The sequence below is a fragment of the Dicentrarchus labrax genome, unplaced genomic scaffold (assembly GCF_905237075.1).
Source record: "Dicentrarchus labrax unplaced genomic scaffold, dlabrax2021, whole genome shotgun sequence".
NCBI classification, from domain to species: domain Eukaryota; kingdom Metazoa; phylum Chordata; class Actinopteri; family Moronidae; genus Dicentrarchus; species Dicentrarchus labrax.
This window is the reverse complement of record NW_026136702.1, coordinates 19,622,322-19,642,709: the sequence shown is the minus strand read 5'-3', so window position 1 is coordinate 19,642,709 and position 20,388 is coordinate 19,622,322. Positions and strand designations below refer to the sequence as shown.

General features: G+C 38.5%; 2 protein-coding genes across 3 annotated transcripts; both read left to right on the top strand.

The window, feature by feature from the left end:
- Nucleotides 1-2,367: 2,367 nt before the first annotated feature.
- On the top strand, nt 2,368-10,773 carry LOC127371792 (homeobox protein Hox-D11b-like). 2 transcript variants are annotated; one of them, XM_051414882.1, is made up of 4 exons: nt 2,368-2,667; nt 6,675-7,652; nt 8,537-8,675; nt 9,431-10,773. In XM_051414882.1, the coding sequence occupies exons 2-4, from the start codon at nt 7,004-7,006 to the stop codon at nt 9,522-9,524; spliced, it is 882 nt and encodes a 293-aa protein (XP_051270842.1). In that variant the 5' UTR covers nt 2,368-2,667; nt 6,675-7,003; the 3' UTR covers nt 9,525-10,773. The 2 variants fall into 2 exon arrangements, with proteins under 2 accessions (XP_051270842.1, XP_051270835.1); XM_051414875.1 differs by having other exon boundaries at nt 8,534-8,675.
- Nucleotides 10,774-11,383: 610 nt separating this feature from the next.
- LOC127371786 (homeobox protein Hox-D9b-like) lies at nt 11,384-19,348 on the top strand. The gene is made up of 2 exons (XM_051414863.1): nt 11,384-15,214; nt 16,780-19,348. The coding sequence occupies exons 1-2, from the start codon at nt 14,518-14,520 to the stop codon at nt 17,022-17,024; spliced, it is 942 nt and encodes a 313-aa protein (XP_051270823.1). The 5' UTR covers nt 11,384-14,517; the 3' UTR covers nt 17,025-19,348.
- The last annotated feature ends 1,040 nt before the right edge of the window (nt 19,349-20,388 follow it).

The window sequence follows — 20,388 nt, the reverse complement described above, 5'->3', positions numbered from 1 at the left end:
CAATTAAATCAACGAATTTAGTAAATAAATAAAAAACATGTTAATTAGTCGATCTGAATTGCTTGGAATGTCTCAAGTTAAATAATCCTGTATTTATTTTACCTTATGGACATGAAGTGTGCCAGTGTGCCGGAATTGGTGCCAGTATCCAGCAATCAATCATAAGAAATTATTCAATATGTGCACAATTATCATAATAAACATTCACAGCAAATAATGAGAAGACGGGAATCAAATAGGCCTAGTGAATACCAATATACAATAGTGAAAACAAATACACATTGCAATTAATAATAAAAAATAGCAATTATATTTAGAAATATCAGAATCAGAATCAGGTTTATTGCCATGTAGGTTTTCACATGTATGGCCTACAAGAAATTTGCCATGGTATAATGGTGCATAACAGTAAACCTACAAGGGAAAATATAAATAAAGATGAAATAAACACAATAAAAAGATACAATATGTAATATAAAAAGAAAACGATGTGACTCCCTGCAGTTTGTGGAGGAACGTGCAAAATACGAGAAAATGTGCAAGCTCACAGTATAATATAAAAGATATTTGCAATGTGCAACGTATCATAATAGGTGACAGGGTGGTGGGTGTAAGAGTCAGTATCAATGGGATGTCCCGGGCCTTGCGGGTGAGGCCAGCAGCAGATGGGAAGATATTGTTCTTTTGGTCCTCATGAGTCGCAGCCTCCCGCCATAGAAGTGTCTCAGGAAGTTTGTATCCGGGGAAGGAGGACAGCAGGAGGTCAGCCACAATCCTACCTGCAGGCCTCGTGGTCCTGGAGGCGCTCAGGTCCTGGAGGGATGGCAGATGAAAAATGAAAAATGAAAAATGAAATAAGAAAAGATAACGTCCAAAAAGGAACCCTATATAAATTAAATATAGCGTCATGGCTTTTAATGCAATTTTAAGCTGTAAATCTAGTTTTAGCCACTAGATGTCGCAACTGTATTATTCCACGTGAATGCAGCATCAAGTGAGCCGTGGGACAGAAAATAATATATTTTCATTGGGATGTCACCAAGCTGTGTACAATTACTGGTAATCTTATCGTTACACATGTCACTAAGTTCTTTTATTTGAATAGGATCACTTCCAAAATATCTGCAAAGTAATAATTTCCTTTCCATATGAACAGCTGAATAGGTATTTTCACAATAATGCTCTCTCTCCCTTCCTCTCTGCGGGTAACAACAGCTGGTGAGACACTTTGCACAGAGTTTTGAGATCACATGCTACCTGCACATAGTTTGGCAGAACCTCAGATATACATTTAAAATTTCATACTTTTGCTTCTATAAAAGTGACTTATTCTGCATAAAAGAATCTGGCCTGCTGAATATAACACACCAAAACAATCTGTGGCCCAGTCCGGCTCTTCAGACACGCACATGTGTTCTCATAGTGTTTCCACTGTGAGCGCATTGTAGACAATGTTGTGAAGCCGTGGAATCTCTCTAATATTCAGCAGCATTTTGTCAACTCCCAGCTGAGCTGTTTCAGATTAGGCTGCAGTGTGCAGAGATTTGGCCTTCAGCTTTAATGCTTACAGCTTCCTCTGGAGTCTGAAGAGTTATGGGCCTAATAAAATTCTCCCTCTTTCTCCCTCCCTCCCTCCCTCACTCACTCACTCACACACACACTCACACACTCACTCACACACGCACACTAGCACACACACACACACACACACACACACACACACACACACACCACAAACACACACACAACAATATGCTGTTGATGTATAATATAGCTGATGAATAATCCTGATGCTGATGTTATTTCCGTTTCATTAACCCTTAATAAATTAAACACTCTGAGTGAAAATTAACAGCAAGGATCTTTTTTTTTTTTTTTAATCATTCAGCAGCAGTCTGCTTGTCTGGGCCAAATGGATGCTGCAAAGTCACAACACACCAAAGAGTAATCACATCATGGGAATGTATCTGACAAAATAAAATAAAATGTGCATCTAAATTATATATTTTTTGTCAATGAAAGTAAACATGGAAATATATTGTGTGTATTTTTAATCTTGAACAATTTAATCTTTTAGTGAGCGTTCAGTAAAGTAACTCAATTGATTAGATATGTCTAAAATACATGTAACCTACATAGGCTACCGTAATTCCAGTAGATTTTATTTTACACTGTGACAAAAGTAGGCTGAAGGTAAACATTTGATTTGATCCGTTGAAACTGTCAAAGAATCTAAGAAATAAAACACTGAAAATCTGCGCAACATTGGCCAGTCCCTTAATCTATCTGCTGTTTTCCCCTGCAGTCTTACCTTTTCTTAATTAAACATATATTATTAACTGTATATACAGCTATCTGTACGATTGTAGGTTGCATATGATTAGATATTTTAGCCTCTTTTTATATTGCCCCCTCCACTGGGTCGCAGTGAGGATGAAAGGCCTCTTACACGCCACCATTTGCAGTCTTTTACTGACTGAACATTTCGAGTGGACGGCACATGGTTCAAAGACACTTTAGTTTGGGGGGGGTTAGACCGTTTATTGGACTTGGCAGTCAGTGTGTGTCTATCAAACACCTGCTTTAGGACAGACGACCGTGCCGACGCACAGCCCGTGAAGTTTGTCTGGATATTGCTGCTGCTCGGCCTTTAATCCACCTAACAAGGTAAGCCTCCAGCTTTATTTCGTTATTCGACTATTGACAGTCAATCACTATTTAATATATGTGATTATGCTTCATTCATTAATTTTATATTTCCGTCCTTATCTTCCTTTGCTCTCTTTAGTTTGTGTATGTTCCCCATCCAGCGCGCCAAACGCCCTCTGTAAATGCGCTACGTGCTGACATGCCTGAATGTTTCACTACATTATCTAAGAGAAAGATTACAGTAATACTTTTTGACTTGCACTTTCACTGAATGAAACGCAATTAATTGCGTTTAATGCGCAAAATGTCTTGTAGCCTACAAAATGTTGGTTTGTTTACTTCAAATGAACAAAAACAAAGCATTTTCACAACATGTAGCTATAAATCTACAGGATAGTGCGCGTTGACTAATGGGGTTAATGGATGCTAATTAAATAATTAATAAGGGTTTTAATATTTCAGCACCTCACACTTAAATAGCGTTAATGCTGCTGTGAGATTTCAGTGAAGACCCTGAGAAATCTCTCCCTCAGATTACTACTACTAATAATAATTTAAAAAATCATAATAATAATAATAATAACCTACTGATAATATTGGTAATCAGGTCTAGGCCTATAGCCACGGTCTGACGGTTAGATTATTTTTTTTTTGTCGTTTCGACGTTTCCAATGGTGTAACACCACCTGCACATAATATCTCAGGTCTACATTCGGTGTTTCATCGATTTAAATCCAATTCTGAAATGTAATGAAGGAAACAGTCCAGGTGATTTTACGTTAAACTAAAAGCTTATTTCATCCATTATTTCTGTTGCCGTCTTTCATCCACAGGCTCCGTTGTGTACACATCAAAACACAAAGCTACAGTCAGAATAATTGGGTCGAGGGAGACATAATCAGTAGCTTATACCAAATAGCATGTGTACTGGAGAACATCATGTGTTGTCTGGGATGTTAAACATTAGAGCAACAGTGTGTGCTCCAGTAATTAACCATATAACATATAATAGCATATAAGGATAAAGCATATAAAGCATATAGTAAGAAGAAAAACAAGAAAAGGAGTTGCTGAAAAAGGGTTAAAGTAGATGACCTTCCCATTTGGACAATGTCCTAATGTTTCATTCAGATGTCCTGTTGCTGAGCATTAAATAGACAAAGTCTTTCAATTAGACATAAATATTTATTATACAATACATGGGAAGATCCCTATACACCACTACGGTATTTATATCTCTACAGGCCTAAGGGGTGTCTGGTGTGGCCTATTTTGGCTCCTTTAAGGACTTCCATCTGTCTATGATAATGCGCATTTTAGGTCTACATCTGGTTTGTTCATCGAGTTCACTCTGGCTGCAACAGCCCTGCTTTTCTGTAAGTTATAAGTTATTTTACACACATTTATGAGATGTAACCAGAAACAAAAGCATACAACTAAGAATCTGTTGGTGTAAAGAATACCCAGAGTCCTTCTAGTTGTATGAGTGTGTACATAACCCTCTAAAAGATGTCATCATATTTACCATTGGTTGGTCACAGAAGCAGCCATGAACACCTGCAGTGAGAGAAACAGCCCAATCATATCCTCTAACAATGATGGAAACGTCCCAAAGCGTAGCAGCCCACAAGACACCTGCTGAGGCACCAAAGACAGTGTAGGTCATGTGAAAAAACATCCACATAGCCTACATACACTGTCCAACACACTGCTGGACAGCGAACCAGAACTAGAGGTATTTTTCACAGCAGACTTTTCATAGTAGGAAAAACACAGCTGTTAACAATAATGTTAACCCTTCTGAAGCGTCCCAGTAGTGTGACAGATACAATAGCAGGACCCTGAAACTGAAGCAGCTGAATGAAATTTAGCCACCATTTTATTATTTACACCTGTGCTTTTCCCACTCTGACATGTCAAAATGTCTTCTGTGAAAAGGACCTCTTGGCCAACAGGAGAACGTAACTCATTTAACTGAACTATCAAGCAACACTAACATACATGCTGACAATTTGCATTATATTTCCTGACAATGGTGTGCACTGGTCCTGTTACATTAAAAAGCCACTCCTGGACATGATTTACATCCCCTACATACTCAATGCCTCTCCTGTCGACAGCCTCTCTAACAGAAAGGTAGTGAGCCAGTAAGCCAATCCTCTGGTGGCGTTCCCTCATCCTCTGTCTATTGTCTCTGTTCTCATGTCTTCTCTCTGCAGAGAGCCTCACTAAGTAATGAACCAGAGCTTCTTATGTCCACAGACAGAGAGAGAGAGAGAGAGAGAGAGAGAGAGAGAGAGAGAGAGAGAGAGAGAGAGAGAGAGAGAGCCCAGCTCCCACCAGCACAGGCCTTTTGTTATATAGTTAATAAACTGAATTTGGATTTTGGTTGGTAATCCTGTTTGCAGGTTTTGTTTGGGGTTTAAAGATGTTGTGGGTCTGGGTTTATAGGCCTAGCTGTGTTGGTTGGCCTTCACCATCCTTCTCTTAAGATTGGCAACAGCCTCCAACTGCCTTTTTCCTGAAGTTTTTCCGGAAGTTTAAATCTCGTTTATTATTAAAATAATCAATTGAAGTGGCATCTAATATATTATGGTCTTTACCGGAGCCTATGGTAGTGTGTGTGCTTTGTCAGTGTTAACAAGCCTTAATCAACCTTCCTTGTGTGACAGATCTTATTTCTCATGCATCTATACTGAGCAGCACTTTTATGTCATAAGCTATAAAGTGCATGTCAGAACTGAACATTATATGGTCAATATATAAGAAGAACATCAAAAACATAACTCTGGGGCATTAAGTGTTAATAACCTTTCCGTCACAACAATGCAGGGATGTGTTTCAGTGAGATGTCCTCATGAGGAGTGAATGCGTGAAATAGGAAATATCTTTTGATTTGACACATACAGACGCAATAAATGGGGAAAGCCCCTCACACAACAAGGTTTTCCTTTTACAGAGCTCTTACGTACTTGACTTCATAAAGAAATGACCAATAACCTGTTGTCTGAAACCAGTGATTGTGCTACTGCAGCTAGTATTCTTACTAGCCTGAATTTAACTATAAGATAAATACTTAATATAAATGTATCTACTTCCACTGCTGCTGTGTGACTATTGTTACTGTACCTACTGCTACTACCTAATTAAATATCAGAAAAAAACTAGAGGGGGTTAAAGAGCTATTAGCTTGCAAAATACTGAGCAGATAATGGAATTTCATAACATGTTGAAACACGTTTTATACACGTTTTTAAAGCACAGTTGCAATATTTCTCACAATGTTAAGGATAAATTCAGCAGGAAAAATCTTTTTAATGTTTAAGAATGGAAATTGGGTCAGCACAGCAAAATATCAGAATTAGTATCTGAGCCTTAAAAATCATGTGAGTAAAATTATAATGCTCCCTTCAAACACATCATATTCTACATAAGTCAGTCACTAAGCCACAATATTAATACTATAAAAGATGAGAAGAAGCAAGTCAGGCACCAAGCAGCTTTCATTATCCCATTTCCTTTAATTGGACTCAGCCTGGGGACATAAGACTCAATGACTGATCACAGCAGATAAAAACCTTTGAAATGGCTCTTTTTGGGGTTTAATCAAATAGCCTACATTTAGTCCAAACTAAGCCTCTGTCATAAATGTCCAAAATGGACTATGAAGTCCAGCCTAGCACAACTTGTTTGCGCTCCTTCCTTTTCCATGAAGTTGAAGAAATCTGCTTTAAACATCTGGTACGGTACTACAAGTCAAAAATATCCAGGAAGTCTTATCTAACCCTATACATCCATAGAGAATCAATATACAGAAGGAATGTTTGTCTTTATGCTTGAAAAACAGATTTTTATTAAAGGCTTACAGTACAGACACTCACTGTCAGGTTTACATTTCAACTTCACCTTTTGACAATCTATTTATGTTTTATTCAAAATGTCATAAAGGCTTAACTACGTTACTGTGTGTGTGCCTGTGTGTGTGTGTGTGTGTTTGGGGCTGGCCTGACTACAAAAACGTGCAGCCCAGCCTGTAGGCTGTAGGTTTAGTTAATTGTACTCAGCAGACCGAGTTTGGGCAGGCTCAAGGTCAAAGACTACAGTATGTTTTCCTCACTTTCCAAAGGACATTGAGAGGTGGTCTCATTGAGGTCTTGGAAGTAATGAGGAGATGTGGCTTATTACTCATAGGTTATCACAATTATGATTCTTGCTTTAACTTTCAGGGCTTAGGTCACGACGCAGAATTAGGTTTAAATTAAATTTACATTATGATTTAAGGCAACAGGGTAATATTGCCCTGTTTCTGATCAAACAGCAGCCTGTTCAAAAGAGTATTTTAATTAGACTATCCATGTATTTTCCAAACTGCTCCTTTTCGTCAAAGTCTGACTTTGGCTCGATCACCTCACCGTTTTTAACGGAGAACGGCACCGCTTTGCTGGAGTACCGGGGCCACTGCTACCATGAGCCACGGCAGCAGTATCCTCCTCCGTGGAAATGGAGCCTCTACCAGGCGAACCGTCCCATCACCTCTCCGTCGTCATCCTGCTTCAACTTACCGGGGAAAGTTCATCACGACTACCATGGCTCTTCGTCGGACACTATATTCAACACCAGCAAGGACTGCTTTCTGTACGGCGCGTCTGATCCCCGTTTTCACGCCCAGTCGTTTGTAGAAAACCCGCGGAGCTTCCCCCCCGGCAGATACACCGCGTTCAGTCCGGACCCACAGCTCCTCTTCCCGGCAGGGCGCAGCAGAGTCCTGCCGCCGGTTTTCGATCAGTTTTTCGAGTATGCAGAAGAAGGAGTGGACCCGAAAGCGGATATTACACCTGGGAGCCAAGAGGAGAAAGATACCAATCGGGCCGAGTGCACGAGCTGTCATAGCGGGGACAGCAGCGAGGTGAGGGAGGGGTCAGACTCACCCCGGCCTGGGAAGGAGGACGAGGAGGATGCGCCGTTATCCAGCGGCAGCGGAGGAGACTACAGCCATGCACCGAGTGAGTAGAAGCCATACAATAACATAATATAATTCCAGCTACAGACTGGTTACATTGATTCACTCCTAAATTACATTTCTGAGAAATCAGACAGCAGTTTAGACAGACAGAGATATTTGCTTTTCAAAATAAAACATTGGGATACAAAAAATAATGTAGGCTACTACTTTTCTTGTACAAGTATAAAAAACAAAAGGAATGCACTTAATTGCTCCAATAGAACAATGTAATGTCTCTAAACCCGAATATAGCCTACAGCGTGGCTCATGTTTATAAGGTTAAAAATCGTAGCCTACTTTTCATATTAACAATTTTCCCTATGTAGATACTGTCTGTTGTGAATGAAGCCAGGATTAATTCAAAGTGATATAAACAGCCCTGGTTAATGTCCCTATTTTCTGTCCATTTGTTGGTATTTTTAGTTGCATGCAACCAGTGGTTGGCTGCTGAAATAGTAATTAGTAACATGGTACTAACCATGCATGTGGGCCTATGGTTCTGCCTATAGATGGTTACAAATAACTATGTGAACACTTGTAACACTTGTAAATAGTAAGTAAGTGTAAAGTTGTATTAATTAGCTCAATTTAGGATTTACAGCATGAAGGTTGTGTTTTTTGATCTCACTGTTTTGAGTCAGACCTTTACATTCACCTTAAATTAAAAATGACAATTAATGTCAATAAAATTGTAATTTTGTATCAAGTCAAAAATTGTTGCTCATCTCTGTTAGATGGATATTCTGACCATTCTAATCAGCACCCCAACTCTCTATCTGTCTATCTGTCTGTCTGTCTGTCTATCTATCTATCTATCTATCTATCTATCTATCTATCTATCTATGTTTATTATCATGTTTAACCTTTTCCCTCTCTCTCCAGCAGAGCCCTGTGTGAGGAGGAAGAAGCGTTGTCCTTACTCTAAGCAGCAGATCAGAGAGCTGGAGAGAGAGTTTCTATTCAACATTTACATTAACAAGGACAGACGCATGCAGCTGTCCCGCCATCTACGCCTGACAGATCGGTGCGTCCATGTTGCAATATTAATTTTTATTTATTTATTTAATTTTAATTGAAATAAAAATTACATGTTGCATTGTAAAATAATTAGGCCAGGCAGACCTGGGCCCCAGTTTTGATTCACTGACTCACATATGAAAGATTTGTAAAATACAACCTGCTGCAGGTTAAATTATGGCTCACCAGGCGTTATTCAGCATAAGCTTCTGGCTGCAGTGAAGCATTTTTCATTTAATATAATCCAATTACCCAGTTTCTGGTTCCACTTGCAGCACAGTGCTATGGAACCCATGAGTAGGATAATTATTTAAATTAATTTATTTTACACTGGAAGGAGAAAACATTTTACAATTTTCTCACTTTTTGTAGACCAAACAATTAATTGATTAATCACAAAAGTAATTGGCATATTAATTGGTAATAAAAATAAGTGAGTGAGAAGCCAAGGTAGTGATAGACGTAACACACAAAGTTACACTATTCCACACCATGTGTAGTATCGGGGAACTGATGATGTTTCTGTAACTGGCATTTAAAATAAATCTTTTTAGTTTTAAAGATTCATCATCATATTTATTTGGCATGTGCGTTTGTTGTAGGCATAGTAGATGTAGGCATAACCAATAAAAAAAGGTTGGTGATGACTTTCCCCACCAAAATTCTGTCTGAGGAACTTAAAATGCACTCTGTCTTAGTGAGAACAGCACAAAGAAATCATATAGTAAAAGATGTTTTTTATTCTATTCTTTGCTGATCCAGACAGGTGAAAATCTGGTTCCAGAACAGAAGAATGAAAGAGAAGAAACTGAAAAGAGACAGACTGCAGTACTACACAGGATACCACCTGTTTTGATGGACAGGTGAGGGAGAAAGAAGTAAGAGACAGTCTTTCTTCCAACCTCATGTACAGACTGTGTGACAACTCCGGAAACTGTGTCACAGCACTGTATTTTAGGCAGGTTAATAGAGACATAAATAAAAGACAAACACTGTCATCTAAGGAGAACCCCAAGGCTCATGTTTAGGCCCCATGTTTTTTTCTTGAGTACAAACACACCATAGACAGTGAAAAAAAACAGCAAGGTCTCTATTGAATATTCTCTCTCTTATCAAGAAAACATTCAGAATGCTCCTTTTGCCTCGTTTGAACCCAACTTCCCTCTGAAGTCATGTGGCCTACTGTGGACAAATGAACCCTCTCTGTGCCTCAGGCCTTCATGTCCTAATATAGTAAGGAATGAGGACATACATTAAAAAAACTAAATATAGGGAAACATCAAATACAGATCAAGCTCTTGCTTATCAGTGGAGCCTTCTGTTTTGCAGTTCACATTTCTCTGAGTATTTGATTTGATTTATTTGTTTTATTTTTGGGGTGTTTTGATGTTGACTTGCACTGCTGACAATCTAATGGAGTGAGTGAGTGAGTGTGTGTGTGTGTGTGTGTGTGTGTGTGTGTGTGTGTGTGTGTGTGTGTGTGTGTGTGTGTGTGTGTGTGTGTGTGAGCTTTTATAAACTGAAATGATATACCACTATTGATGTCACAATTTTTTTTAATTATAAATCCTCTTGCTGTTCATGTGAATTTGTTTATAAGTGACGTGCCTGTGCAAGGTTAATAACAAATGACAATTATACGATAACATTTAGCAATCTAATTAGCATATAAATATAATCTTTTTTTTTTCAAGCAAAGACAATCTACATGAATTATTCTTATGATTTTTGATATTGGTTATTATTTTGTTTCTGTGTTTTTAGAAAAACGACTGACTGCATAAGAAAGACATATTAACTGTATTAAATCAAACCAAATATTGAATGACATACCATTATTTCATGCCTGTCTTCTACTTTTGTGTCAAGTGTCCGTCCTTGCATTTATTGCACTATTACTCAGCTTGTATTTTAATATATTCATGTCTTATACTTCAATACATACACTTGAAGACAATGTATTAAAATATTTGACAACCATATATAATATCACTATAAGAGGAACTGTTTGTTGTTGGACTTTGATGGAGGCATGTGTAATCCTTAATTTGATGTGAAAACCTTGATGTAAAATAAATTTGAGTTGTGAGGGTTTTATGATACGATATTGTATTTTTAAATTGCATTTCTATTTTACTCTGAAATTTACAAAAGCTTTCAAGCCTTTGAAAACAAAAACCACACCAAATTCATATGATATTTAGAGTTTAACTTTAGTCTGACTGTGAAATTATAAATGGAAAATTACATTTATATTTACAGTCTCTTAGTGGTGGCACAAATCTGTTTAGATACTTGTTTTATAAAATAGAATACATAGTAAAACAAAATATTTACACAAACGACACAAATAATGCTTATTTTAAATGCCAGTTTGTTACAGAATTGTCTTGGGCCATTCAAGGTCTCGTTTGACTGTTTTTATATAGTAATAAAATGAAATGCATGTCATATGTGATCACCTCTGGAACAAAAAAGTATACCCAGAAGCACAATTAAATAGGCTCACATTTTAGATGATGCCTAAATCATAAACACAACCACATTAAGTAAAAAGCAGGGTATTTGCTGGTAATTGCAGCCCGAGGTTACATTAATATAAAATGCGACATCCGTAAGTGAAATTTAACACTATAAAAGAAAATAGGTATTAAATAGTGAATTTTCTCTTCTCTTCACGCTGGAGTTCTGACCCAGACTTTGAACACCGGACAAGACAGCAGAAACACACAGTGAGTCCAAGGCTGCAAATGAACCTTGAACACCACACCGTCACAACCACCATTTCCTCCACCTAATGACTTTTATTGGGGCAATGCAGACAGTCTGCTGTCTCTACCTCTTTGTCTCACTCAGTCTGTGTGTGAGTGGGGCTGTGCGTGAGTGTGTATTTGTGCGTGACGTAAAAAGAAGGAGATGAAAGGGGAGATTGTGTTTCTAGTTGGAACTAAAGGCATTCAACCTAATGACCTACAATAAACTCCACCGCAAGCCTGCCAAGCCTTTTTTTCCACCAGCACAGGCACATTTGAAACAGATTTATTTATAGATTTTTATTATTATTGCTAGGCATTGTGCTGTTTTATTTACATTTTTAATCCTAATAATAGAAGTAGAAACAATAACACTGGCATATTGGAGTGCAAACCATATTAATAGTAGGAGTAGTTGAAGAGGCAGTATTAGGGGTAATAGGTATCAGCAGCAGTATCAGTAATAGTCGTAGTAGTTAAAGGAGTCGTAGCAGATATTGTATGGTGTAGCAGCAGCACTATTGTTAGAAGGAAAAGAAAGTGACAATTACAGTGGTAGCTATATTACAGTATTGGTGGTAGCTGTATTAAGATGTGTAGCAGTAGTAACATTAGTGCCAGCAGCAGCAATTAGAAGCAATAACAGCAGTTGCAATGATAGATGTATCAGTCATAGAAATAACAGGGAAAAGGCAACACTTTGCTTTAAGTGTTTATTAATGTATTTGTCAACAACCGTGAGTCCTCTTGTGGGCACTTATATTGTATAATGAATAACAATATAGTAAAAACACAGTTGTTTCAATATAAAATATATCTTCATAGGAGTTCTAATTGTTGACAAATATTACACATTAATAAACACTTAAAATGTCTGCTTACAACTTAATTTTATTGTGTGTTATAAATCATTATTTCAATTATTTATTTTTAAATACCACTTATGCACACTAATGTGTGCTAAGAACAGCAATAGCAAAGTAGTCATGACAGCAACAGCAATGGAAAGAGTAAATTGTAGTAATAGTACTTACTTACTCATCTCTAAAACAGCTGATGTCAGTTTATGGCAGTGCAGTGTGGGCAATGTTGGCAGCATCTGTCCATTACTTTTTACAGTTTGTTGAATAAATGTAAGTCAGCCTGCATGAGTACTACACAGCAAACACCCCAGATTCTGTAACAGGAGGTTGAGCTTGACCTCCCACCTTCACTACCAGAGACACTGCCTCCTAGAGGAACTTACTGCAATTACATCCATCTGGCCTAAATCCTCCTGGGTCCAGTTAAATTAAATAGTAAGTGCTGATTCATGTGTTTCTTCCTTTTATTAATGAGACCAGCTGAAAGAGTTTATACTAACTTGATTATGTGCTTAATAAGAAAAATACATTTAGGTGCCCTGTTTGGTGAAAAAGACCAGAGCTCTTCAAGGTTGACAGGCTAAATATAAACTTATTTATTAAACAGTTGGATATTCTAAAGCAGTTTTTGTTCCAGAGGCAGGTGGTTCCAGGTAGTCTCTAAGAAATATTTGTGTTTAAATGATTGTTTTTCTCAGTTTTTACCTTTTGGAATCAACTCACTAACAGTGTCTCTGGAGTTATATTTAATTAAAAAAAAAAACTCTCAAATAAGATGCCTCCCTCTCTAATGCAGATGTTTGTGCCTTGTTGCATGACAAGTTTGGGAATCCCGCCTGTTTTCATTCACCCAGACAGCAGATGGCGCTAAGAGTGCACATGAAACAGCGATCAAGGTCTATGTTAGAAAATGTGCAAAAGAATCACAGTTCGTTTTTGTCTTTAAACCACGCCTCCATTGGCTTGTCACCCTTCTTCTCCAGCCAATGGAATTTCACTTTCACACACAAACATGGGCACAAGAACGATGTATGGAGAAAGTCTTTAAATAATTGGCATGGGGGCAATTGCAAAGTATTCAGTATCTTAGAGTGACCTAACTAAATAATACCATATACAGCTGGTACGTTAGACCCACTGAAAGATAGATCCATGTGTCTCCAAAAAGTAAATTATGAGCTAAGAAAAAAGGGCCCTGTTTTCGCCTTTGTGACCATGCACTTTTCACATAATCCAATGAGAATTTAAATTGTTTAATATTTCTAAAAAAATTAAACTCAAGAGTAAGAGTTCCTAAACTGGAGATACGTGGTTTCCACTAGACAGAGACGGGTCTCAACAGCAAAACATCCAAACGCAATAAAAAATAAAAATAATTTACTTGTAGCCTAAAATCAGAATCCGAATCAGTGTGTAATCTAATCTATGTGCAATCGCACAAGCAGGCATGATTAATTTATTTATTAATTTGTCAGTTTATTAATACGTGAGTAAGTAAGAAAGTTAATAAGTCAATAAATAAACAACAAAAGACAGCTTTAAAAAAAAAAACAGATAAGTGAACTAGTCCACTGATACAGATCCAGCTGGAGACAACTGACATGTTGGGTTGTGGTATGCGCCAAAGAAAGCTCACATAGCGCCAACATGAACTTTTTTCAAGAAATACACAATGTTTTCACTAAAAGCTGAAGATCAAGAAAATCACTTATCCAGACAAAGAAAAGCCAAAACCCATCTCCCCTCTTTTAATCTCAGCCCCGATACACTTTGAGACCACACACACACACACACACACACACACACACACACACACACACACACACACACACACACACACACACACACACACACACACACACACACACACACACACATACTTCAAACAAGCTTGTAAACGGCTCTCTGCTACTTTTTATTCAGCCTGTAAAAATGTTTCAAGTATTTTTTTAAACCTACAGTGTGTGCTGCATTCAGGCCCATCTGGCAGCGGGGTCGTGGGCCTACTATCACATTTCTGAGCACAAAAGAATGATTTGATTTATTTCCTATACTGGGTAAATACAGTCCAACCATGTGATCCACAGTGTAACCAATGGGCAGCCGAGAAGAAGGTAAGGGCAGGAAAAAAAAATTACTACCATTTTAGGGGAGGATGTAAGCCACTATACCAGCCCATCTAACGTTTTACAGTCGCACTTAAGTGTCTTTTTATTGAAATAATAAAATAAACATGTCGCTAACGAATTATTATTCCATGATGGGGCTCCAGACCGAGGAGCCGTACGGTGCACATTTCATCCCGGGAGGCTTGCAGGGTTCGACGGCCGGCTGCGCAAAGACAGCCCGGGGAGCGGAGGAGGAGGAGGGGACCCCCGGCTCACACATTCCGGATTTTTCACATTTTTCCAACAAACAAACGAGCTTAAACGGCTTTTCTCCTTGGACAAACACCTCTACTTCCTCTTCATCATCTTCTCCGCAGCTGCAGTCCACCCCCGGCGCCTCCATCCCCGGCCTTTTTCATCCACATCACCTCCTAAGCCACCACCACCACCACCACCACCCATACTACGGCCCGCAGGCGCAGACCCACGCCGAACACCTCGCATCCGCGGCCGCTTCCGAGAGCAGATTCGTCCGCTGCTGGGAGGGTGCGACCCCCACCTCGGAGACCTCTCTGTCACATGCGTCGGCCAGTTTTCCCGGGTGTCTCCCCGCTCAGGGTGACCTCTCCAATCCGAGCCCGAGGTATGAGGCGGTTAAACCCGAGAATTCACCGCCGCCACAGGACAGCCCCGCGGATTCCAGCTTCGCCAGCCCGACTGAGGTGGTCCTAGAGCGGCTTGGGACCGTGGAGGAGCTGGGGAGAAAGCCGGAGCCCAAAAAAGAGGACGAGGAGAGGAAAACACAGCCACAGCTTGACCCGGGTAAAGACAGATATAGCAAACTCAGTGATGTTTATTAGCATGTGCATACACAGGTGTGTGTGTGTGTGTGTGTGTGTGTGTGTGTGTGTGTGTGTGTGTGTGAAAGAGAGAGAGAGGGAGAGAGAGGGAGAACGTGGCCTAAGAAAGTAAGTAAGTGTGTGTGACTTTTATAGCCCTATAAATGTCTTGTAAACGGTAAAATATAAAACTTTATTGTCCATTAAAATAATTAAGGTGCTATTGCTGTTATTTAACAATTTGTCACTGGAGGGAGAACGCAGGTAGGGTTGCGCTGCATTTCTCTGGTAGGATTTGTGCTGCAATTAATGCTTATTGTATTGTAAAAGAAAAAATAGCAATAGGCTTTTACAAGCATGTCTATGCAAAAACACCATAATCATTTATTGGCCCTAAATAAAAATGATGTTAAGCAAAACAATATTACTGGGCTTATAATAATAATATAATAATAATAATAATAATAATAATAATAATAATAATACCATTTATTGGCTATTATTAGGCCTACATATTTTCATTTGCTACATTTAATTTTCTTCCTGCTATTACTTTCTAACTTTCTGTAAATGCAGGCTATTGGTTTATTGTTAAAATGTACATGCAATAGACTCAACGAAGACAAGAATGAACTTCTGTTTGTGTGTCAGAAAATAGCTTTGAAATATTTTGAATAGCGATGATTTATAGAGATGAGTAAATGAGATCTTCTCCAAATAATTTCATCAAATAAGTGATTGAGAAACTGAAGCAAACTGAGTCCTCTGCGTGGTGTGAGTGTAGCATTACCAAGCCAAAGCCAAAACAGCCAACTTGTTGCTCCCTTGCTGGCTGCCTGTCTAAATATTATTTCATTGCACTCTCTGGCTGCTTTATGTTGTTAAAGTGGCCAATAAAGCATTTTCATATCAGTCAAAGGTTCAAATATCCTTCTCCAACTGCAGTTTAATAATTCTAAAAATGAGCCTCAGTTTGGCTGTTCATCATCACTGCCTGCACTCAGACAGTAATTTAGAGTCTTTATGGGATACACTGCTGTATTTACTGCTGCTTGCTGTCCTCCCAAAAACATTTTAAAAGGTCTATAGCGACATCAGTAACCAGGAACGTAATTTTACACAATGTCATGTTATGTTAAATTATTGAAATAAAGAAAGTGTAAAATGAGGACTTAAACAACCCTAATGCCAAACTAACTGAGTGACTTGGTAAAAGAAGCAATGGGGTTTAAAAAAAACACGTTATTTATGGGGCTGTGCTGTTTCTTTTTCTAATGAGGCAAAAGTTGCAGGCTTATAAAATTTGTTCCTGAGAATATTTTCTTTGGTTTTTATGTCGGTCTTTGAACTCCCCAAGGCGCATGCACACTCTCTCTCTCTCTCTCTCTCTCACACACACACACACACACACACACACACACACACACACACACACACACACAGACACACACACACACACACACACAGCTATGTACACAGATAGCAAAGTAAATATAGTGGTGTGTGGTTAAAGTAAGAATCTATGGCACCCTGTGTCTTCTTCTGCAGAAAATCCATCAGCTAGCTGGATCCATGCCAAGTCCACCCGGAAGAAAAGGTGTCCGTACACCAAATATCAAACCCTGGAACTGGAGAAGGAGTTTCTCTACAACATGTACCTGACCAGGGACCGGCGCCTGGAGGTGGCAGGACTCTTAAATTTGACAGAGAGACAGGTCAAAATCTGGTTCCAGAACAGACGGATGAAGATGAAGAAGCTGATGACCCGGGATAGGAGGAGTATGAATGAATGATGGATTTGGGGTTGCTTTTTCCAGGGTAGGCGTGGAGGAGGTGAGGTTATAGCTCATAAAAAAAACGCAGTGCTCCATAGATACCCAACATCTTTAAGCTCATGATCAGCTGTTACTAAGCAACGGATTATGGAGCTAACATGGCTGCCTTGGAAAAAAAACTGCAGCGGTGAAGCTCTGCATGGGAGACCAGGACGTGTTGTAACACTTTTTAGAAAATATATTCAATTCCTTTTGGCCTTTTTCATGTAAGATCTTCTGAACTCTGGTGTAGAATTCAGCCATCTGCATGTTACAAAATGAGGACAGTCAACCTGTAGTTGTAAATAATGCTCAGAATACAATGTCAACATTTACAGGGAGATCCATAAATTGAATGAAAAAACATACTTGATATCAAAGACTTTACTCATTTTCAAACACATCTGTTTTTGATAAGGTTGTATATCTCTCATGTCCAAAACTGAAACTACTTGACACATACTTGACTTCACATAAATTGAGTGTGCTTTCCGCCAAGATGTGAATTGTGTTTTATGATTTAATGCTAAAACTGTTGTCCTCATAAAAACTGCTTTCAGTGTGCCAGATGAGACTACACTACAAGGCGACTATCAAAGATAAATCCCATGAGTGTTCTTATGTCGGAGCACGTGTTTGTTGGGGCCTGAAAAACAGTCGCATAGTGTTTATTTGAAATTAAAATAAAACACTCATGGAAAATAAGTTTAAATAATACAGGAGCCTTGCACTCATAATTAAATAATTGCCTATAAGAGACAAGAGAGTGAAACAAAGTGCAGTGGTAACTGATGTAAACAGGAATATAAGCAATTTATGTAGTTTAATGATCCATTTGTTTGCTTGAACTTAAAGGGGAAATCTGTTAATGTTCTTGGTTTAAAATACTCCAGTCCAGTTCACACAAGATAGTATATGTGAAACTGCTGTTTACACATGTAAAATATATGAAAACCACAAGTACTTATATGTTAAAATCAACACATGTGCCTAAATGTGAATTTTTAACATGGTTTTTCCAAATAGGATACATTCACATGTGCTCTTTTACAAGGGGAAGTCTGTTCAAACCAACAAGTTAGCCTCCTTTTAAACTTAAATATCCAACATCATTTAAATGAACCACTTCAGCAAATACCTTTTTGAATATGTATATTTTCTTTCTGCCAGATGGCTGCATATGCACACAACAACATGGTGAGATGTTGCAAGAGAGACTCCGGATGCTCTGCCATATTTTGCTGCAGAAATTTACAAATTCCAGTGTTATGGAGTACTCATGTGTTTCCCAAAGAGCGCAGATCGTAACATATCATTGCAACATGCTGACATATGCATATTCACAACCTTATAGATTATTACACAGCTTGCAATTGTAACCTCAGTGGGGAAGATTAGCATTTGTTTCGGAACAGAAAAGTATTGTTTGCCTAACTTAAACTACAGAATGAACAAAAATAAACAAATAAGCAAATTATTAAATGAATGCAATAAATACAGTAACATCAAAACACTTTTGAGTGATTCACAATGTATTTTAAATGCTGTCTCAGAGGTCCATACACAGATAATCATGTGGTTTTTATCTTGCTCCTGACTGGAGCAATTCTCCATGTTACAACCAACCTCAGTCTCCCCGAAAATAATAAGCAGAAGGGACTTTTAAACATTTTGTTCCTCAAAACAGAATAAGCTTCCTTGTTTTGTTTTTTTTATAAACTGTGCATGTAGCCCAATGGGCATATTTGTTGTTACTGTTGTTGTTGCTGTTGTTGTCATTGTTGCTATGTATATCTGTTGTTACATCTGTTGTTACTGTGGGTCTAATATGCAGATATGGTCATGCCTATAATCCTTTACACACACACACACACACACACACACACACACACACACACACACCAGTCATGGCTAAGCTATGGTGTGACAGCAGTCAGATGGTTATTTTGTATCACTGTTACCTCTTGTAAGAATAAACAAGACGTTTTACAAGGACTACATACAGAAACAACGCACAACTCATATTAGAATGTAATAACATCACCTCAACCATTATAGGATTATTATAGGGATATCAAAGGTATTTTAGTGGGGTTTTTTTTTCAATTGTTTTTCATGAGGATGAGACGGACTCAACACATTCTCTCTGGGAGAAGAGGAAACACAACAGGCTATGTTAGCCTACAGCGGCAGGCCTGTGCTGTGATTGAACTGGATGTGATGAAATGAGGCCTTCATCTGCTCATTTAAGCGAACATGTGCTGCTTTTTATTGAAATAAAAGCTGGATTACATCATTGTTAACCACGCGCTTCCTCTGTTCTTTTTGTTTTCCGTTTCAGTTTATCCGTTGGTAATTTGGACTACACCGTTTTCGCCTTTTATTTGATATTTCCACTAATACTAAGTGTGTAGTTGTAGTAGCCGTATTACTGTTTAACCATAATTAGCGACATAATAATAATACCAGACTACTACTGGGCTACTCTAATTATTATAGAAATATGTTTAGTTTTTTCGGATTATTATAGCTATGATAAAATTAAAGTTTATACTTTTTGTATGAAATAGACAACCATACACAACACACTACTACACTACAACATTAAACGGACTACTTTTAATAATAAAATCAGTCTTATAATCATTATCCTGTACTATAATGGTATGATCCAAGAGAAAAACAAAAGTACCTCACGTTTGACATTTCACCGGATTATAGGCCAATAATGCTGTTTTTATTAGGATTGTATTATTCCAACGTCAAGGTGTTTCACTGCTCTCAGGTATGCAGTCTGAGTTTCAGTCCACAGAGAGACATTTCTGCCTCCTTGTTTTGTCAAAGTCAGTGCAGAGCCTCGTAGCTTCCCTCATTTATTGCGGCCATATAATCTGCTCAGGGCTCATCCTACTGCAGGGTCATAAACCAACAGCATGCATTTGGAGAATAAACGTGACTTTCCCCACACTCAAGACAGAGACACACACACAGAGAGGTGCCATAAAGTCATTTAGTCCAGACAGTCATCGTGACTATATGGTTTTATTGGACACCCTTTCCTGCCTTGGAGCCTCAACTGTCCTTCTAAATGTTAAAGTCATTGTCTGGAGATGAGACCAGACAGCCTCAGTCACATTTCTACAGACCACGAGATCACAAAACACAGGGCATTTCATTATACAGGGAATTAAAAGGTGGGACAAAAGCGATTGTGCCTGAGCACCATTTGACTGGATTTGGTTATTTCTTGTAGGCCTGTGTTTTTTAAAACCCGGATTATCGCCATGATTCAGGCTGTATTTAAGACTTCAGTGCAACCGACATAAGAAACTGCCGCAAATCG

What these genes read in the sequence shown, in the direction of transcription:
- LOC127371792 (XM_051414875.1), top strand. Translation starts at nt 7,004, where the DNA reads ATGTATTTTCCAAACTGCTCCTTTTCGTCAAAGTCTGACTTTGGCTCG. An exon ending in AGACTACAGCCATGCACCGA is followed by an intron (nt 7,653 to 8,533) that starts GTGAGTAGAAGC and finishes CTCTCTCTCCAG; the next exon opens with CAGAGCCCTGTGTGAGGAGG. An exon ending in CATCTACGCCTGACAGATCG is followed by an intron (nt 8,676 to 9,430) that starts GTGCGTCCATGT and finishes TTGCTGATCCAG; the next exon opens with ACAGGTGAAAATCTGGTTCC.
- LOC127371786 (XM_051414863.1), top strand. Translation starts at nt 14,518, where the DNA reads ATGTCGCTAACGAATTATTATTCCATGATGGGGCTCCAGACCGAGGAG. An exon ending in ACAGCCACAGCTTGACCCGG is followed by an intron (nt 15,215 to 16,779) that starts GTAAAGACAGAT and finishes CTTCTTCTGCAG; the next exon opens with AAAATCCATCAGCTAGCTGG.